The 21,484-nt window shown below is 45.3% G+C and overlaps 1 protein-coding gene across 1 annotated transcript in view; it reads right to left on the minus strand.

Annotated features, from left to right (window-relative positions):
* LOC116939620 (glycogen phosphorylase, muscle form-like) overlaps positions 1-5,272 on the minus strand; it is a 54,054-nt gene extending 48,782 nt beyond the window's left edge. The window contains exons 1-2 of the mRNA XM_032948241.2: positions 5,125-5,272; positions 4,619-4,910 (exon numbers count right to left, since the gene is read on the minus strand). Coding sequence (XP_032804132.1) covers positions 4,619-4,861 — 243 coding nt within the window. The 5' untranslated portion in view covers positions 4,862-4,910; positions 5,125-5,272. The remainder of the gene's footprint in view (positions 1-4,618; positions 4,911-5,124) is intronic.
* Between the last annotated feature and the right edge of the window lie 16,212 nt (positions 5,273-21,484).

Genomic DNA, 21,484 nt, shown 5'->3' on the forward strand with positions numbered 1-21,484 from the left:
TGCTATCGTCGACTGCAGAACAGCTACGGAAATAAGTCCTGCAGCACAAGAGGGTTCTCGTTTGTAAAAAAAAATCGAGAGCCGCAGTGAAGGGCATGCATCCAGACGCTTTATGCCAATGTGCTATATTTAACCTGACAAGCACCCACTGAGCTATATAGCTCTTTTTCAGAAGCGACCTTGCCACACATGAAAGCTCAACGAAGTTGTTTATCATGTGGACATTTATAGCAGCCAAATACTCAAAGTCTAAACGCGTGTTTCTAAATGTGGAGGGGAAAAACCGGAGGACCCGGAAGAAAGATCCACATGACCACGGGGAGAACATGCAAACTTCAAATGTAGAGGCATCGAACCCACGACCTCCTGTATACGAGGCTAAGTAGTTACATGTAGTGTATAGTTACATGTAGTGTATAGTTACATGCGGCGCATAGTGTTGGGTTACTTGAACGAAGTAGTCAATCTCTTGATTCACTTCTGATTACAGTACCGATTACTGGCAGCTTCAGAAGTAACGTGACATACTGTAATCACGAATTTAGTATGTTCAAGGTAATGTAATCGGATTACGTGATTCATTTAATTACTTATTTATTCTAATTAAATTTGATATAACATTTGACATGAGCACTGTTGAGTACGTATCGTACTCGGAAGGACAACCATCATTCATAAAACAGGTGTTGTTACTGTGGGACGACGTCGTGGGTAGTGCAGTAAAATCCATGGTACGTACAACACAAACATACTGACTCGTGTGGTGACGGGATTGACAAAATTGTGATGCATGCCTTCTACCAACAGTGGAGTAAAGAAAGCTATTTCACCAAAATTCTAATGAGAAATATGCCATGCGGACATTTATTTCCCCACCGTAGGATGCCACCTCCGAATAACTAAAAAAACCATGATACTTTCTCCTTTACCTCCACTCTCAAGCCTGATGTAATTTATATATCCATCCATACTTCCTTCCCTTTGCATATCTATTCATGTTTTCCATCACACGTTCTCTCGTGCTTCTCAGCCATCAATAAACTCTCCGATTTCTTCCCTGTGCATACATCTCTTTCAGAATATTGTCTCCCTGCAACTTTTCTACGTACCACTCGCTCATGAAATTCTGCCTCTCCCCACATACATCACCTCGCTCCATGTCTCATTGCTCCCTACATCTAGCACATTAAGCCCTCAGTGCTGATGTTTAGCACACTGAACCAGCTTCTGTACTCATTTTTGGCTGAGTAACCTAGGGAAAGCCCAAACCCGGTTTTGATACAAATAGCTATTGGCCTACGTGGTATAAAAATAAAACTAGGGTTGCCAGGACCATAAAATGTAGTGACCACTTTGCCACCACTGACACACATACACCTATAGACTAAAACTATGAACGGTCTGAATGAATGTTAATAACATTTTACGGGAAATACACCAATCAAATGACAGGCCTGTTTGCGCAAATTTTTATTAAGCCCCAGCAGAAGACGTAGTTATCCGAGCTGCACACAACATACACAATATTCCCTTTCAATGTAAACGCTTAAGGATAGTGAAATCTTTCTTTCATACGTCCATTAGCCTCCTGAGAAAACATTAATGTACGTGTATCTGCTTGGCTAATGAGGCCTGCATAAACTTGCTGATATGGCATATGACATGTATACATACAATTGTACATTAATGTATATGGCATGGTTATAGGTTAGGGAACCTCCATTAAGACAATTCAAATTAGGATTATTTGACATTTTGAGAACCAGATGATGCACTGTAAGCGTTCCATGTGCACTCATCTTTGGGTACATTCTTATGTTGCTTTTCATTATCAAAATACATTTTGCAATGCCATCATTTTCATCCCTGTCCACCTGCTGTGAAATATGAATTGAAAGAAACATGCTGAGAATTACACTGAGAGACATAACAAGGAAAACACGGATCAGAGAACAACTATAAATAGGGGACGCGATATTGAATATTAGGAAAAGTAAATTGGTTTGTGCAGGACACATCTCTAGAAGGGATTATGCCTGATGGTTAACACTGGCAACCAAAAGAAACACACTCAAGGCGATGGCGAAATGACATCAGTGCATGTGCATAAGCAAGATGTTTTATGGCATCACAAGACCATGAAGGATGGTGACAACTAGACCTTTATCTAGCAGTGGAAAGATCATGCCTTTTCATAATGATGTGGCTGAGTAGCTTGGTGGTCAGTGTGCTCTTTCGTGAATGAGTCTTAAAAGTCAAACCAATCATCTGCTGCATCTCCAAACTAAAAAATGCTAGGGGGGAAACTGTAATGTGGACGTTAAATCCACCTTGGTATCATTGAAAAAATTGGCCCATATGTACATCCCAAATTTAACATAAACAAATTAAATGTAAAATAATAGTCTCCAAAGGAATTGTGCCAATCCCAAATATGCTTGCAAAAGCAAGTGACTCAAAAGGTATTCACCTCGATAGAATATGACAATGTCATTAATATACTAGGTGCAGTAAACTTTTATGAGTATCCATTAAATGGTAGGTTAATTGGAGTATGGCTTTGGTGCCCATGAGTACAAAACACTGCTTGAATTGATAATGAATCAATATATCAAGGCAGGTTAGAAGCTGGAAAAATGTAATAGAAAAAATATAGGTTTTGCTACAGCATACACTATACAATATATAGTGTATAGATAATGCATTGCATGCTATATATATATACACTACCTAGTGTATGCGGTTATGATCAAATCACACAGAATGTGCCTGATCTTATGACGTCAGAAGCTAAGCAGGTTTTACCCAAGATTGTGCTTGCATTTGCGAAAACGGAGGTTAAATACAGGAGTTGTAGCCCGTTGCATGCTACGTAGTCAGTAAACGGCAGTGAAGAAAAATTCCTCAACATCTCTGGTCCTTGCCTTCAACAACCCAACGCAGATCCCTTGGTTTTGATCTTGCACCAAGCTCATTGTCCACACTCTACCGCGTCCGCACAAACCGTGGCAGATGCGGATACCCACACATGGACAATTAAACATTATCCAGTGTCGTGCGAATGTGGTCATCCAGAACAGACCAGAACAACGTATGACGATGCAATGCCCGATCCACAAATACGAAGGAGACATCACGGCGATGATACACTCCCCGCTGCTCCTGACGCGCTGGACCACCTGAATGTGAAATTGGAGTTGTTTCTCCGCATTCCACATCAGCCGTACGAGACATAAGCATAAGACCAACCCGCACAGACTGCTGCGTGGGGAGGAAGCCCTCATCCAGCAGTAGATTAACAATGGGCTGTACGTTAATGTGCAACACAGTACTGACCCCGAGAAACGGAATCGGCACCGTACGAGTCACATAACTTACGTAACACCCAGGACGGAAACTCTCTGTATGGTTACCGAGAGACTAAGGCGAGCCCTCATCCTTCCCACTAATATCATAGTTTTGTATCGCCTGTGGGCCTCTGCTCATTGTTACTGCATGTTGTGTGGAAGCATGGTGCATCGTATCATTGGTCACTATTTGGTGAATGCAGACTGCACCCATTCATACTCCCGAATTCTACTGTACATTGCATGCATACGTGGGGGTCCAATCCATACCCCATTATAATGCATGCGTTATCTGAAAGCCCTTCAATTTACCGTGTGCTTTGTTTATGTGCAATCACACAAACGCACGTGAAATATGACTACCAAATCAGTGGCTCTCTTTAGAAGCCCTTTAACAATGCGCTGTACCGTACAATCACTCTGGCGTGACTGGGTTTCACGTGTTGCCCATATAAGTACAGTACTTGTATGCGCAGTGTGGAATCTTTGGGGTCATCAGTGGCGTTCCTTTAACTGACCCATTTCCTCCCCCCCGATACAGTTTCGGAGCTTGTACGTGCAAATTCTGATTTAATATATGTAACCTATTGCAATGCGTGCAGTATCTGTGGGGATCATCCTACATTTTGACAGCCATCTCTGCCCAGGAATCTCGCTCAGAGATAAATACATGTCTTGGTACAAACGGATTATCAAATGGAGAGGAGTGTTCCCAAAACACATTATTTCGTTCTCTCAGCTCATGCCTACACATCCCATCTCACCCCTGGCCCCCTCATCCCAAATCAATTACACCCCAATCCTAATCCACAATTCAAATCCCCATCCAAATTGTGTGGAATCCCATCACGCTTCCATGCGGCACAATCTGCGCGTGCACACTAACTATACAGGGTCTAATTGGGACCGCATCCTCGAGAACGCTATTCAGAAGTCGTGGTGGGCACATTCATGTTGGGGACGGCGCAGAAACGACGGCAATATATGTTATTGCGTCGCCTTATAGGCAGAGAGAGAGAGAGGCGGGGGGGGGAACAAGGTCACGAGCCGGGACCTGAACGTGGAGGAGCAATGGGGAAGTTGGCAGCACGGCGGGCACGGCGCGGGAAGGGAATTCCACTCCTCCTCCTCCTCTGCAACAGGAGGAGGAGGAGGAGCGCACGACCTCTCACCGACGACAGCCTTGACGAAAAACCATTCCGAACCCTGCCCGCACCCACCCCTAAGCAAATATACCCCGTAGAGACCCCCACCCCCCCACCCCTCCTCACCTTTGGGTCCTTCTCGTAGTAGTACTGCTGCGTGCGGATCCACCTGCCCACCAGGTGGTCGCGGACGGCGTGCGCCAGGGCGAAGTAGTAGTCTCTGGTGGTCGACACGTTTCGGTCCTTGACGAGGGTGAAGTGCAGGTGTCGGTTGAAGCTCTTCTTCAGCTCGCCGACGCTCTCCACGCCCACGATGCCCCGCACGCTGATCTGCTTGCGCTTCTCCTGGTCGGTCAGTGGCTTAGACATGGTCGCTGCTGCTGCTGCTACTGCTGCTGCTGCTACGATACTCTCTTACCTGTCAATCGAGAAGCACAAAAACACACTCGGTGGGGGGGGTGGCGGTGGGGTTTTAATTTAGCGGTTTCTGAAAATTATCTGTTGGAACGGGCGGGCGGGTGGGCAAGGTAAGGATTGTGGCGAGTGTTTGCGAATTGCTGATCGTCTGTTGGTGGGGAGCAAGGTTAGTAATGTTGCCGTGGTGTGGTGTCTTGAGGAAGGCAGTGACTGACGGTGGAAGAGAGGAGCGGTTCTTGAGCTGCCGCCTGCTGCCCGAGAAAGCGTTGCAGACGCGGCTCGAGAGGCGGCGCGCGAGACGTCAACCCTCGCCTACTGACCACGCCCACCGAACACAGATCACGCCCACCGAACACTGACCACGCCCACCGAACACTGACTACGCCCACCGACCTAGGACACGCCCACCCCCAACACAAAGGTCCCCCGTATAGCCTTAACAGACTGTAGGGGCAAGTGCTGTTAGCGACGAGGACCTATGAAGGCCGACACGGCGCAACGAGGGGGTGGGTGGCCAGCACCACGCCCGGCCGCCTTTGTCTCCACGGGTGGCGATGTTTAACGCAGCGCACCGGGTACTCGTTTGAGGCTGAGTCGACCTAGGGGAGGCCCAGAACCGGTTCAAATAATCGTCGCCGGTGTTGGCCGTGAGCGGGAATCGAACCCCGGTTCAGCCAGGTTCGTAGCGCAGCGCGCTAACCGCTGCACTACCGCTCCCCACACCACCAACAACAACCGTCACCACGGCGCCAGTGCCAGGCTACGTGCACGTTAAGGCCACGTGAAGTGTCGAACGCCCGCTTGGCAAAGAGGGCACGGGACAGGCCCAGCAGGTGCCATGGGTTGTTTGAGATGACAGGCAGATGATGCACACCACCCGTGCCCCCTACTGCGACACAGTTTTTCAGTTGCAGTTAATTTATTTTGGTATAGCCCTGTGAGCCATTCGGCTCTTGAATCGGGTGCAACCACAGCAAAAAAAAACGAACAAGAAAAACATCTTGTGTGAGTGTGCATACAGAAAATAAAAAAAAACAGCAAAATATTCCTGAAAAAAGCACCCTGCACCAACGCTGTGTGCAAAAAATCCCAGTGGGATGCAAATCAAACAACAACAGTCTAACTCCGTACTACAACAAAACAAACATGTCCAAACCCAAAAACTTTTCGAAATCACCAAAAAATAAAGCCATAATTGCAACGTAACAGCGATCACAGGGACTGTGACCGAATTTTTTACAATAAACTACATAAATAACATGTAACACCAAATCCTAGAGCCATATCTGGCTGCATGAGTTACTCCACAACAACAGAGGCATCAGTCGGAGTATCAAATTTTTCAATGCACCTTTAAGATCAGCACGCTAAATCAAAATACAGATAATACTTTGCAGCGTCATCCGAAGCGAAACATTTCATTTTATTTTACGCCAATGAATAGCAGTGGCAGCTAGGGGTGTACAACTCCTCTAGAGCAGTTTTGAGAGAAGATCTCATTGGTAGCGATTCAAGTTGCAGTTTATTGGCAATAGCATTCCAGACCCTGGGGGCATCAGTTTTTGTACGGCAATAGGGAATGTGAAGCTGGTAAATGAGCGAAGACCTGAGGTCAAATTTGTTCTTTGAAACAGAGAGGAGATCCAGCAGGTAGTCTGCGGATTTTTTTGTAAGTACATCGTGAATAAATAAGATCTGGTGCACAAGCCGTCGAACATTAAGAACATTAAGAGACAACCAAACCACCACCTCCCTACCCCGTTCCCACCGCCTAGCAAAGACAAAGAACCCCCTGGGGCAAGTGCTGTTTAGCGAGCATTCCATGTGAAGGCCGGAACGACACACGAGGGAGTGGGTGGCCAACACCACGCCCGGCCGCCTTTGTCTTCCCCCCGTGGCGATGTTTACTACACACCGCACCAGGTACTCGTTTGAGGCCGAGTCGACCTAGGGGAGAAGGACCCAGGTGTTGTTGAGCCGTGAGCGGGGGAATCGAACTCGGGTTTTTGCCGGGCATCGTAGCGCGGCGTAGCGCTAACCACTGCGCCACCGCTCCTCAGTGGTTCTTAACCTTTACTGCACTACCCCCCCGTTGGTTCTCAATCGTAACAAAAATGTTATAATGTTAATACACCCATAGGGTTGAATGCGGCAAAGTAGTTGTACTTCGGGGCCGTCCATAAATGACGTCACGCAATTTTGGACGATTTTGACCCCCCCCCCTCGTCACGCGGCGTCACAAAAATTCAGACCCCCCCTCAAATATGACGTCACAAAGCTCTGCCCCCCCCCAAAAAAACATTTCCTTTTTGAAAATAAAACATGCTTAAAATCGCTTTAAACTATTGTCATTGTAGTGCGTATTTAATGTGGCGCTGCACTCTGATGTTGTAGGAGTGTTGTTATAACAATTCTATATTTATTTAAAAGTTGCGTATTTTGATGTGACGTCACATTTCTCACCCCCCCCCCCCCTCGTCACACATCGTCACAAAATTCTGACCACCCCCCCCTCCCTCTAGGTGCGTGACGTCATTTATGGACGGCCCCTTACGTGCCCGTGCTTAATTTAAGTTTCGATGATTTACCTTCTAAAAAAAAAATCTGCCCACGTCTCGCACCCCCCCGTGGGGTCCGGTGCACCCCACCTGTAGAACCACTGCTCTGCGCTCCCCCACCACCACCACACTGTGTCCGTGCAACGCCAATCACCTGGAAGCCCCCCCGCCGCCCATCACCATTGGACACCGCCGCCTCCCATCGACTACAGAGAGTTGGGGGTGGTGGGGGGGGGTCCCTCCACGCTCCTCGCGCGCCACTCGCCCAGGCCACGCCTATACCGCCCAAGGCCCCGCCCCCACCGGCTCGTGTCTTCGCGTGCCCAGGGGGGGTGGGGGGGATGTTCGCTCGGCTCTTGAGCGCGCAACTCAGAATCAGGCTACGGGGAGTCCTCTACTTACGAACGAGTTAGGTTCCAGAGGTCTTGGGTTTGATCGCGTAAAAATATAAATGTGTCGTTAAACCCACCACCACCCGACACAGCCAATTAGTAAGGGTTGTCACGTAAACAGAACGTGACAATTCATCACTAGTACAGCATCACCGGTGTGTGTTGGAGAACCGAGCCACAACATTTACAATCTGAATCCGACCTTTCACCAGTAATTACAACTAGCTTCATCAGGCGACAGCCAGATTTGTGAAGAAGTCCGGCAGTTTCGTTCCTTATATAGTCGATTCGTCCGTAAGTCCAACTTTACTCCCGTCGATTCCCAAACACGTTGTTACGGCGTGTACACAAAACACGGCGAATGGATTTAAAAGTTGTGTAATCTCCTGTAGATGTAGATGCCGCTGGTTCTTCACGTACTGCAGATGTAGATGCCACCACCGCAATCTACTGCGCGGCGGTTGAACTTACGACTCTCGGTCCGAACAGGCAACTCGACATACGGACCAGGTTTGTTCGTATCTCTGAATGTTTGTAAGTCGAATGTTCGTAAACAAAGGAGTCCATGTGTTTATTTATACTGAATTCGATGAGCTATAAACGCTATTTTTCACAGATTTCCAGTAGGGGCGGGTAAGAACGTTACAACAACAATATAAAACAGGACAGGAGTGCAAAGTACAAGAAGGGTTAAGTATTCTTAGCTCTTTCGGTAAAGTCACGTTGAAGGGAAACAATAAAAAACGCATTTATTTATTTAAAGTTGCGCATGTTTCCCTTCAACGTGACTTTACCGAAAGAGCTAAGAATATGAATTACTGCAGTCACGAAAGCTTTAAATCAAAATGTAAGGGTTAAGTAATCACCAAAACACATACAAATACAACTAAACCACCCCCATCCTATCAGGCAAAGCCTACTCAGGTATTAACTTCTTTTTCAGAAGTGACCTGGCCAACATGCCTCTGTTCTTGCCTTAAAAGGAAATAAACATGTAATAGGCAACGTTTGGGGCAATGGGCCATCTTCATAGCACATAAAATGGTACGGTACCACCAAGTAATGTGTTATTTCACGATACAATACTGCGTTGGCAGTTGGGCCCAGGCACATACTAAAACAAATCAACTCGTTAACACTTTCTTAAAATGAAAATACAGTATCTAAAACAATATGCTGTATATCTTAGGCGACGTTTCGGGCAATGGCTCTTGATAGCACATTAAGCGACCAGTGTAATGTTTCTTGCCAAAGCCTCCATTCGCCTTCACGTGTGATTGCATTTACTATATCTCTTACCTTGTAGGGACATTCTTTGCTCCTTCCTTTCAAGGTCTATGTCCCAGTATTTAAAATCCCATTAAAAGCCGCTTCCAGCCAGCATATGACCCCAAGTGCCAATGTACGACCACTCTGCATTAAATAAAGAGGTACCACTACATACTCTTTGTTTTTTTCGGTAAAGTCACTTAGATAAAGCAAAATAAATAAATGAAAACAACTAAAATGAAAACAACTACGTGACTTTACCGAAAAAAACAAAGCGTATGAATCCTTGCAGTCACGAAAGCTTCAAATCTAGAAGTACCACTACACGTAACATTTTAATATTAGCTTCAGCTAATGCTGTTTCAGGTCAGGCCTGTTCAAGGTCAAAGACAAAATAAGACCAAATAAGGCCAAACAGAAGCCATGTTAAGGCCGAAGCTTTGTGTTAGGATAAGGGCTTGAATTGTTAAGCTTGTAGTATGGGCTGATTGTCGCGAGTAAGGGTACATTCACAAGCATTGAATTCAGGGAAAAGGCTTAGGCATTTCAAAATTGAGGCTAGAATTTGAACTGTTATGATTAGGCTTAATGTCCTTGTGGATAACGCACCAGATATAGCTTGATAGACCCAAGGAAAAGATCCTGGCATGCTGGATTACAGCAAAATAATACTGCATATAGTGAGGGGTATGCTTGTTATGATTAAATGCGGGGCATGTTAAAATACATGCAATGATGTATTGATTAATTAAAAGGCTTTCGATATGACAATCCATCTCGTTTCGGCAGTCATAGGGCCCGGCTGTAGTGGACATGGGTACAGTATTTCTCCATCCTGACCTGACTCTTAGCAGTCTGGCTACACGAATGCATTACTTTAATCGTATCACGATTATATCTTAATTTGATCCATACGTTGAGTCCACGAATTTGAAATGTTGATTACACTTTACTTTAGTGGCATGCTTACCCGATTAACTTGTCTATTGATATGCACTTTAGGAAATGCGTCTAACTAACCAGGTGGCTCAGCAGTAGAGTGATTTGCAATTGGAAAGGTTGCGAGTTCAAATCCTTGGTTGGGTTTGACTCATCCCATCATGCCTCTGTGGTCTGTAAAATAGTACCACTTTATGGGGAAGTAAACAATGGTTAACCTACGGACTCACTTCTGCTATAGGAATGGGGAATTTCTACCACTGGCTCAGGACTGTAGACAGGAGATGACCATTTATCTTGATCTTCATTTGAGCAAGAAATCACTTTGTCTTGACTTTTGTTGAGTGTGTATAAATGTGTAATGGCACCGGAAGGTGGGTAGTCTTTAAAGTGCTGGGAGGTTTGGAAAAGCTTTTAGCACAGAGCAAACAAATACAGAAAATTTGCTCCACTTGCCAAGAAATGCATTTCGAATCATCCTAAGTAACGATTGGAGATATTCCATAAAACCTGCAAAGCATTACGAACAGAGACTAAGCAAATTTGGACTGAGCCATTATTCCCTCTGGGATTGATTGGTACCTTACAGACAGCAATGTATAATTTGTATCACTGGCACAGGGCCACCAATGAAGAAGAGCACTTCAGCCGATTGTTAAGATGACACACTGCAGGACGGACTTGGGGAACATTAAAGGCATACGTCGGTCACATCTCTTATTGCAATAGGCATTTGCAGTCACAGGGGTGACTGAGCGTGCTAAAAGTAAAAACACAATATTGCCAGGTTAAAAATAAATAATTTCCTCTTAGTACCATATGAGACTGGTTAAGATACTTGAAGTGATGGATAAATGCCATTTGTAGGCTGATGTGTAGTGATAAGCCACGGGCTATGTGAAATTAAGTTGTGGGCCGCATCTGGCCTGCAAGGCCAAAGATTCTCCACCCCCTGCAAGAGAGAAATGCTTCATACTTTGGGCGAATTCATGTTTTATTTTGTGCTATATGGACTGCATTGAACTATCCTAGAATTAGTTACTGTGTACTGCCAGTGATGGTACCCAGCCAAACAAGAACCATACCATGCAGTGATAAAAGAAAAAACAATATTCTCCTTAAAGCCTACATTTACTATTAGGGCCAGTTCTATTTGCAAGCAGCTATTGAGGCACAAGGGGGTGGTTTGACCGGTTCCATGTCCAGCCACCTTCGTATCCCCAGTGACAAATGTGGCAGCACATTTGCATTTCTCGACAAACTAAGTTTGACTGTGGATTCCATTGTTACTCTGCAGCAGTGAGGCAAAAGTGCTGCAAAACGTGCAGCCACTGCACGTTGTTCTCTCTGTAGTGTTTATGATGACGAATACACTTCTTATGAGGCACACTCTGTTTATTGTAATTCTTCTCTTACACAGTCCTTAACACACAGAGGGGTATACGGTCCCCTCACCTGATACCCTAAGAAGGTACAGCCTGCGGACTTAGCGTGACCTACACACAGGTCTCTTGCTAACCTAAGGAGGTACAGCCTCCTGTCTTGGTGGGACTTACTCTCGCGTCTACCGCTATCCTAGAGTCCTCTGGCTGGGACCTAGGGGAGGCTATCTGACCCACCGCTGGCCCGGTGGATCTTGACCACTGGATACGCCGAGCCTTAGCCCTCAGAAGGGCTGGAAGGCTGGGTACAGGGTCCTGGCTATCTTCAGCCCGGGCTTTGGTCTTCGTGTAGGGAGAGAACTCCCCGCGCTCTGCACGCTCACCCTTCTTATACTCGTTTGTGGCCAGGTGTAACCAATCCCACATTCCCAAGTGGAACTGTCTGATTGGTTCTTACCAAACTGTGGCTACGATCCACTTCACCTCGTCTGACCCCAACCTTTATTCACACAGAGGTAACGCTGCACTGCCCCTTTGATACCTAGTGGCAATGCAGGTTACTGAACAGTAAGTAGTTGTGATGTGGCACCTCTACATATCTATAAAGGAGCCACATCACTCATCAGCATAACCGGCAGTGCCAGATGGCTCAAGAGGCAATCGATATGCAGTACCTTTGCCAGTGTTTAAAAGGCAGTCATATATTACAGTATAAAACTCAACTATACGTTATGTTTTCATTGCAGATGATATCAAGTTTACAGAGACTTTCAGTGGCTATAGACAAGATGGAAGCTGGGTCAATAAACCTTTAGGTCAGGTGACTGCTTTATTTTACAAAACCAGTGTAGTTTGCAGAGTAAGTTATTTTTTCTAAGTATAAGCAAATACCTGTACATATTTAATGCCTATAGTATGCATGTCATGCAACCTACCTTATTGATTCCATATTTGTCAAGGAGCAGGGGGCGTAAAGGCTAGATGGTTTGAACGTTTGGTCTGCTCTAGACTGCAGACTTTGCACATGCTAGGCCAGATGGTGCGATGTCTCTCAGATGAAATGCCAGGCGTCCGGAACACCAAAACGGGGCTTAGCTATTTGTGGAGAATAGCTACCGTGCCAGTGCATGGACGGTCCTGAAGGTCACATGTGGCGTCATGCATAGTCACGTACACCAAGATGTGATGCCAGCCACCGATCGGGTGGCTCAGTGGTTTGAGTGCTCAACTTGCAGCCGGGAAGGTCACAGGTTCAAATTCTGGTCAGGGATCGAATCAACTGATCATCAAATTTGTGGCTGGTGAGCCGCGACCTCTGTCCTGTTGTGAGGCTCTCTCTGCCACAGGAATGTCTAATTTCCACCATTTTCTCTGAGCCGCCAATGGAGATGGGCGCTGCCCCACACTAATTTGTAGAGGATGAAGGCACTTTGACGTGACCCACTGTGCACCATCTCCCAAATACACATCGATATGGGATGGGTTAGCTAGCTTGCTGATGCATTGTGTGTGTGGTCACTTTGCATATTACCGTACTTTATTGACTTGGGGTAGGCCCAGCTTCAGTGAGCGTGCAAAAATACACAATTTCCTGGGGCAAGTCGATGACAAAGGCTACCACAGCTTTCACTAGCGGATAGGCATCTACGATGACATAATAGCGGGAGTCAGGATTTAAACTTTTATTAATGTAAGTGTAGGCGCAGCTTTCTTGTACCAAAAAATATGCTACGCCTTACACCTGGTGGAGCAATAAGTCTTACGCGTGTTTGACGTGTCTTAAATTAAAATAAAAACTGTCTTTATTTCCTAGTTGCACAAAACGAACGATTTCCAAAGTTATATCTCGCCTTTTACTTCATCACGTTATCACACGGTCAAAGACTGTGTCCACTCGTTCCATCTGGTTCGTCTTCTCCTGGCTTCCCTTTTACACTACCAGACCAGAAGTGACGTCATGTGTTGAACTGACGGAGAGTCTCACCAAGGGGGATTCTAAAACAGTTGAAATATTCCAAGTCATGTATGCCCAATCTTCAAGAAATATGACAGATGTACATCAAATGTATACACGTAAATAATACATTAACTTTCTGTCTTATGGCTCTTACAATAAGTGCAGCGTTGTTATGCATAAAAAATATTAATCAAAAGTTACAAATATAATTCGATGTATCCCGACTCAGAGTCAAAGTGCCTCTGTGTTCAACTTACACTGAGTGGTGCTTATCTCCTTTGGCAGCCACTGATGGACATTTCACATTCCTATGGTGAGGGCCAAACTCTTTCTATAAAGCTCACTGCTGACTTCCCACAAGTTAATATATATCATAGACCTCCAAGAGATGGTGGGCTCAGCAGTTTTTGTCTCAGGATTAGAACTAATGACCTTCCAATGATGAGTCAAGTACAGCACTTATTTCACAGGGCCATTCATACTACAGTCATCACATTTTAGCAATAGACATATGATTAATGTATAAAGCGTTGTTGTTTGATGCTGTAAGCCCTCTACTATAGCTCTGGTTTAAAAAGTCTAAAAATTATGTTTACTTTTTTAACAAGCCCCATTGTTTTAAATAATAAATTTTCCTCAAGCTAGCCTGACTCTGCTGATGATAACACGAACTTTGAAACCATTCCAGAGTTTGCATTTTGTTGAACCAATGCTGTTGAAATTATGCACCCCCAGAAGGCCCTGCGGCTGATGGGATGTGGAAACATACTTGACTTTCTTTGTAGAGGGATAGATATGTTAAGGAAGGTGAATTATTTGCTAATTTATTTAGTGACTACCCTATCATAATTTAGCTATTTAAGTCATGCCTGGAGTTTATGAAACGTCCGTGCAGAATTCTCACTGCTCACTACAAAAGCGACAGACACATTGTCAGGGAACAGCACCAGAAGATGACACTACATAACAACGATTGGGTTACGATTCATGAGTTGCTAACACTAGCGCTTCGGCACTTAAATGGCAGATTTTAACCCTATATCCACCTAATTTCAACTTGTAACTCCCACAGGATTCCCTTGCTTTCGAAGAGAGACTCAGATGCACGAGAAACCACAGACAAGCAAGAAAGGCAGCCACGTGTTGAGCCGGCACCAAATTCCGCCTAAAGTTTTGCGGTCCTCTATAATAAGTGTTTCTCAACATTGTTTGGCGACTGTACCCCTTGTTGACTTTTGTTTCAACTGAGTACTCCCGTTGCCTGACCCAACATGGTTCTGAGATATACATGTATGAATAATGGACATCAATATTTAAATCATTTGTCCATTTTGTGAGGTATCCTAAGGAGCCACTAACGGCAAGCGAATACATTTTCAACGGACGCTCTGCATTGCGTGAATTAATTTATTCTCGCTCGCTGGTTACTCTTGGAAACCAACATTGTTTACCATCAATGAGTTTATAAAGGTATTGTGTGCCGTTCTAGGTTACTATATGTATTTACATTTTATCGTAGTTATTCAATATTGGCAGATTCATACGTGACTATTCGCCAATGACTCATGAATGATATAATTTCACACATTTGTAAATTACGTCAAGAACCGTACCACTGCGATATTGCCACGTACACCCGGTTGAGAACCACTGCTCCTATATATGAAGGTGTTATCGGACAATTAATTGTTTACTTTTCGATTTAAAGCTTTCGTGACTGCAGGGATTCATCTTCTGGGTTCTTTCGGTAAAGTCACGTAGAATGGAGATAAAATAATAAAAATAACAATAACAGAATAAAATTCTCACGACGTTTCGGCCACAACACAAGTAGCCTTCCTCAGGTGAAGAAACAGGACTGTCCGGAAGACAGCGCTTGAGTGAACCCTGCCAAGCATGGACAGCGTCTTTTAAGCTGTGTGGGAGGAACAGAGCGCCTTGACAAAGGAGTTTACATATAAATTATCATGTAACTGGGGGATTAGCATGATATTGGTGTCGGAACGGAGGAGGGGGGAGAGGAGTTTACATATAAATTAGCACGTAACTGGGGGATTAGCATGATATTGGTGTCGGAACGGAGGAGGGGGGAGAGCAGTTTACATATAAATTGCCATGTAACTGGGGGATTAGCATGATGTTGGTGTCGGAACGGAGGAGGGGGGAGAGGAGTTTACATATAAATTAGCACGTAACTGGGGGATTAGCATGATGTTGGTGTCGGAACGGAGGAGGGGGGAGAGCAGTTTACATATAAATTATCATGTAACTGGTGTTTACTTTTTGATGGCAACCGGTGCACCCTGGGAAAACCCACGCGTGCGAAGGGGGGCAACTCTCTGTCTCATACAGACGGGCCACTTTTAAGTTCGCATTTGCTGCACCGCATTCGTTTGGCAAGCCCACGGGAATGGTTTCACAGCAATTGTGTGACCCACCAACGCTGACCTCCACAGTGCTGGATTGGAGGCGTGCATTGCCACCGCCGCCCGTCGTTTGCAATTCACGGTCCAGTGCTTTTCTTATTTCTCGTCCATTACCGATCTCGCGTCAAGCAGCACAGCAGCGCGGGTAGGGCTCAGAGCGCATTTAGGGGACTTGGCCTCCCAACAGCCGCGCAGGAAGGAAGGGGCCTGGCAACAGAGAAAGGGCTGATCACGAGCACTTGCTTACACACCGTGTCCACTGCGCCACCACGTGGCAGAAGAAACCCACAACAGTGAGCCGACGACCCAAAAAAAATACGCGAAATACGCGAAAAAAAAACAATCGTTAACAGACATGATCCTGATGGCGGTACCCCGGGGTACCAAATAATATTTAATAGCCGAGGCAATTTAATGTTTTATTTCTGGGACACTATTTTTTTCCAGGGGTGTACTTCACTCCGCGTCTGAGGTACCAATCAATCCGAAATCAGTGCTACTCCGCGATGTCGAAACGCCAAACAGCATAAAAAAAAATCCGTTATCGAAAAATTCAACTTTGAATAGTGCATCGTGTGCAGCTCGTCGAGATGAGTCGATTGCCGCATCGCCCACCATCAACAGACATTATGGGTACCCCGGGGAAACCGACATTAGGTTCATATAGTGCGGGCCGGAAAAAAAACACAAGTTTCAAGCACCACGTAAAAACGTGTAAAACGCGCTCCGTCTTTGTGCGTTGTGCAAAAAAAAACATCGGCAAAGGTACCGGCGGTGGTTTCCCTCTGCTGATGCACTTGCGTTGACCTGAACTCGAATTAAACCACAACACCATTTGGTGAAAAGCGGTGTTTCCGTAATTTTCAAAGTTACTTAAATTGTGACATAAGTTAGACGGGGTTTCCCAGAAATCCTTCAGAGTAAGACTTTCCCAAAATAGTTGCAAAAAGGTAAACACTGGATTTTAAATAAAATGTGACATTAAATGTTCTTGCTGCCTACAACATTGCTGATTGTAACGTATTTGGTGAAGCATTTCTGCTCAGGACAGAAATTCAGGACAGCCTGTGAAATGAAATTGGCCTGGAGAAATTAGAGTGAACTTGAAATATGAAAACACGGGGTTGGGGAAGTAATTTGAGTACTTACTCGAATTCTGTGGCTCATGAAAACATAGTCGTCTCCCCCCAAAGGGGCTGACAGCCATGGGAGCCCACTGTAGAAGAGATAAGAGCATGAGAGGGGAGAGAAAGGGGTCGAATAAGCCCCACAATCCACCATCAGTTGCGTTTCGTGATGAAATTTACTTGAATGAGGAATACAGTACCTTCACTTTTCACAGGGCGAGACGCTCGGTAGGGAGTGTTCGTCACTTGGAAAAATTGTGCACCTGCCAGAAAGTCCTTTCTTCTCTGCCAGCCTTGACTGACAGGACTGATGCTCTTAACATGGTTAGCAATAAGACTGGCTCGACAGGTGTTATGTGCACACGAGAGAATAATGGATTAGTGGGATCAAGCACATTTCCTCTCCGTGGCTCTTCAGTGATGTATGTGTGGTGCGTGGTGATTTTCTTCTTCACACACCTAAACAAGTAATATGTGAAGCTGAATTTACCTAGAGGAGACCTCGACTCGGATGCCACCAATCTATCAAGGCTACACAGCCAATCAGTGCACATTAGTTGGGAGTGCAGCTGGTGCATCTGCCAGTCAACTTAGTGGCGGCCAACCTATTATAATACCTAAGAACGTGTCCCTCATCACCTGCAGCAAACAGGCCTTTGCCACTTGGCTTCAAAGTTCGGCCAGACCACAGGACAAGCTCCACGGTAGAGTTCTGCATCGGGTCACGCAGCCGTAAAAAGCGCGTCCGAACCTAAATCGTTTCGACGGCTTGCCATTCGGGTGAGGGTCGGTTCATGGCGAGAACGTGGCACGATGAACAACGATGAGCGTGACCCGGGACACGCACCCGAACGGCGAGCCGAAACGCGACTTAGTTCTGACCCGCTTCTCGAGTCACGCGCGAGTACCCGACCCGATGTTTAGACTCTGCTCCATGGTGACATCATGGCCCCTTAGCGGGTGTGCGTGCGAGTACAGCACTGAATCGGAGAGCTGCTTTTAAAACTCTGGAACTAAAAAAAAAACTATGAATATTCACGTATTCTTGTCCACAAAGTGGCCACTCTCACGCATTTCCCATCCTCACACTCGAGAGTTTCGATGTAGATTCGACTCATGGATTATGAAATCAGACAAATGAACATTTAGTACTGTGATAAGACAGCGTTTAATAGTAATACCGCACTTTATAGCTACGACCTGGCGTGCCTAATGCGGCAACATCAACAAGCGCCCACCCAGGCCCTCCAGACAATCACCTTGTACAGACAGATCTAAAACATCTTTAAATATATAAAAACAAATAGAGCCATGGCCTGTGTGTATGCTTGCTCAGTGGCTATCCGCTAACAGTTAAACAGCTTGTGGTTCACATGCCAACTGCACACTTACATGTTCACGGTATAACACTGCGCGTTGAGAGATAATAGGCTAAACAGCAGACTCTACATTAGCACGACAACTGCACATTTATACAGAGCCTTAAATTCCACAGTCCATTAACTTTGTTGGGTCGATGCATAGAATGTACCGTAGTTTGCATTCTCGAGAGTTGTGCGTGGACATTAAACCCCTGTTATTCGAAGGGCCTCGCCATGGGAATATGGTATTTAAGTGTCTGGGTCATGGTCATCAGTGGACAATATCTGTCCCATTGCTCATTTAAGTTGATAAAAGATGTCTGATTGGATAAGAACTCTTTCTCCCGCCATATAATAAGTCGATATGCAAGTGAGGATCATTGCGTAGACACTCATTTGAAGCAACGCACGGTACGTAAATGTATTTGGTACGCGGAGCATTGTGCAAAATACCCAAAATGCAATGCCGGAGTCAAGCCAAAGTTAGTGTCTGCACTCTCAAATTAACAACTAGAGCAAGGCTCATCTCAGTTGGTAATCCTAAGCCAGAGATGAAACGTCCACATACCCATCAGAGGTAAACGTATCTCCAAAATATGACCACTGTTGATATCCTACAGTGTCACGAATCAGTCCGCGAGAGATGATGAGCCAAGTCTTACTCTGACTTGAACTCAATCTTCCAATTTTAAGTCAAAGCACACAAAGCACAATTCCACAACTCATCAGCTGCATCTTGGTGGATTCAATGCAGTGACATATATGTGTGTGTATATATACACACACACAGCAACTTGCTTACATCATTTCTTAACCCTGCCTAAACAATATTCTCCCGTAATGATGGATATTCTGCTGTTGAACTGAGACAGCATTATAATGGGAAGAAAGACAATTGTATTTTAAGAACAAATCTGTTTAACTGTGCTTATGATTTTTCACACGTTATATATAAAACGCATAGCACTGTAGAGTAGAAGATACGATACTGCCTGGCGTGAAAATTAGCTCCCTGCAAAGTGGCCTCCAATTTATTCAAGTACCGGGGTGTGTGAAGTGGATATTTGAATGCCCAACTTATTGATAAGTAGCACCACGATGACGGACATAATGATTGTGCGTGCAGAACACCGCAAATCGTAACCTTTCAGACATGACTACTGCAGTTCAAAGCCACCTAACCGAAACGTGAGCTCACCCAGATCTTCCAAACATATCCCGTAAGCTGCCAATTAAGTAAATGGATAGGGACATTAATTGACAGTGAGAAGCGGTAGATCATAATGATTCAAGGGGGTTGCCGTCCAGTGGAAAAAGGGTGGGGGCGAGGGGTCGCCCCCTTCTCTGCTGAGAAACAGGGAGAGAGACACGAAAAGACACGGACAGAGACACGGAGTGACAGAGAGAAACATAACTACAGAGGAAGCCAAAGACATGGAGAATGTGAGAGACGCAGCATGACACAGACATAGAGACTATAACAGTGCGTAGTCAATGCTTATTATTTAATTTACTCCATTTAAGGGGGGGGGGGGGGGTGGTGGCAGTGTCTGAGGTGACATATTTTAGGGGCGATACGTGATCAGGTTAAGGTTTAAGTTTTTAAGTTCTGTCGCCACCGCCACTGCGTTTAACTATTGTACAAGCGTGGATGTTGAAACTTCTTTCTCACCGTACGTAGCAAACCCTGGTAATCGGAGCATTATCGTGGCATTTCCATTTTTTTCGAAATCGTTTTATAACAAAAATACTCAATGTTTCAAGGGCCGCAATGTACGTGGCAAATACGAGACGTGTGGTCCTGTAAGAGTGGCATGCAGCTCTGTAGCTGCAGGTTGCCGATCCCCGGGTTTTTTCAACTGTCCTTAGGACATCTCCATGTTTCAGACCTCAAGATCGATGTAGTCCAGCGATTATTATCTCCCGGTGACCAATTCAACGGATGTCATATCATTTAATCATGGTGTGGGAAGGCTGACCAAAATGAATAGATTTGGCTCGTTATGACATTTTATAGAAACAATCATACAGCATGATAGGCTTGTATTAAAGATGCTGGAATTAAAGATTCCAAATTATATTTCATATGAACATCGTCTGTGAGCTTTTTTTTACCTGCTCCGTCAGTTTTGCAGACAACGTCAGCCGCTTCTTTTTAGACAGCACATCTCTCGTTCAAAATGCAAACGTGAAATACAAGCTCCCACTTGGGGCTTCAGAGAGTAGAGCTCACAGCTCTGTTCCACAACAAGTTAGGAGAAATTTTCAGTCGAATGACTGTGTGACGTCAACTACAACAACACCACCAGGCATACGGCATCAACAGGAAGCTGAAAAATGGTTTTTTTTTTCCATGAGCATGATTACTTGCTGTTGATCGACTACTGAGTAAAGCGCACAAGCGTGCAAGTAGGCTTAGTCATGACGAGTTATGCCAACGTGGTGGTGCGTTCCGATGTGACCACCTGCGGTTTGGTTATATAGCCTTGGTATCGGAGTCAGTGCGCGACGCTTCAGCGGTCTTCATCGTGAACGATGCTCACGTCAATACGAAGCGAAGTCCACACGTAGCAATTCCCGCGTGCTTCTCATCTAAAGCTGTGCACGCTTTCAATTGGCACACCCAAAGTCGCATCGGGCGATGCTGTTTTCTTCATCGAATTAGTGGCGCATGGCCTGGACGAGCCATTGAGCAGGCATATGACATCACAGTCGCCTCGAATTGTCCCCGTGAACAAGGCCACCCCCAAGTTCGGTCGACTTCGCTGTGTCTTGCTGCTCCATGACTGTTGCTACGTATGGACGGAGCTTCACGTGTCACAACACGAATTATACCGTGGGCTGCATGGCCTTGTGACATCATAATAACAGATTGTATAACATCTTATGGCCCTTTACCATATCATACCTTACCGTATCCTCCATACATTATGGCTTCAAGCCACGTAGCTTAAAATACGTACGATATATATTATGCCATATGCAGTGCCATACTGCACTCATAGGTCACATGTACACGTGTGGCCGATCCTGTACGCACGTTTGTGTATGCGCCATCATATAACCGCTTCCCTCTTCCGAGTTTAAATAAGCTTATATGCTAAACATAACTCGTCACATATAGCTTAACTGCTACCGCACATATTAAGGCTTTAACGTATAAC

This window comes from Petromyzon marinus, chromosome 6 (assembly GCF_048934315.1).
Source record: "Petromyzon marinus isolate PM22_M1 ecotype Great Lakes invasive population chromosome 6, UKy_Petmar_22M1.pri1.0, whole genome shotgun sequence".
NCBI lineage: Eukaryota > Metazoa > Chordata > Hyperoartia > Petromyzontiformes > Petromyzontidae > Petromyzon > Petromyzon marinus.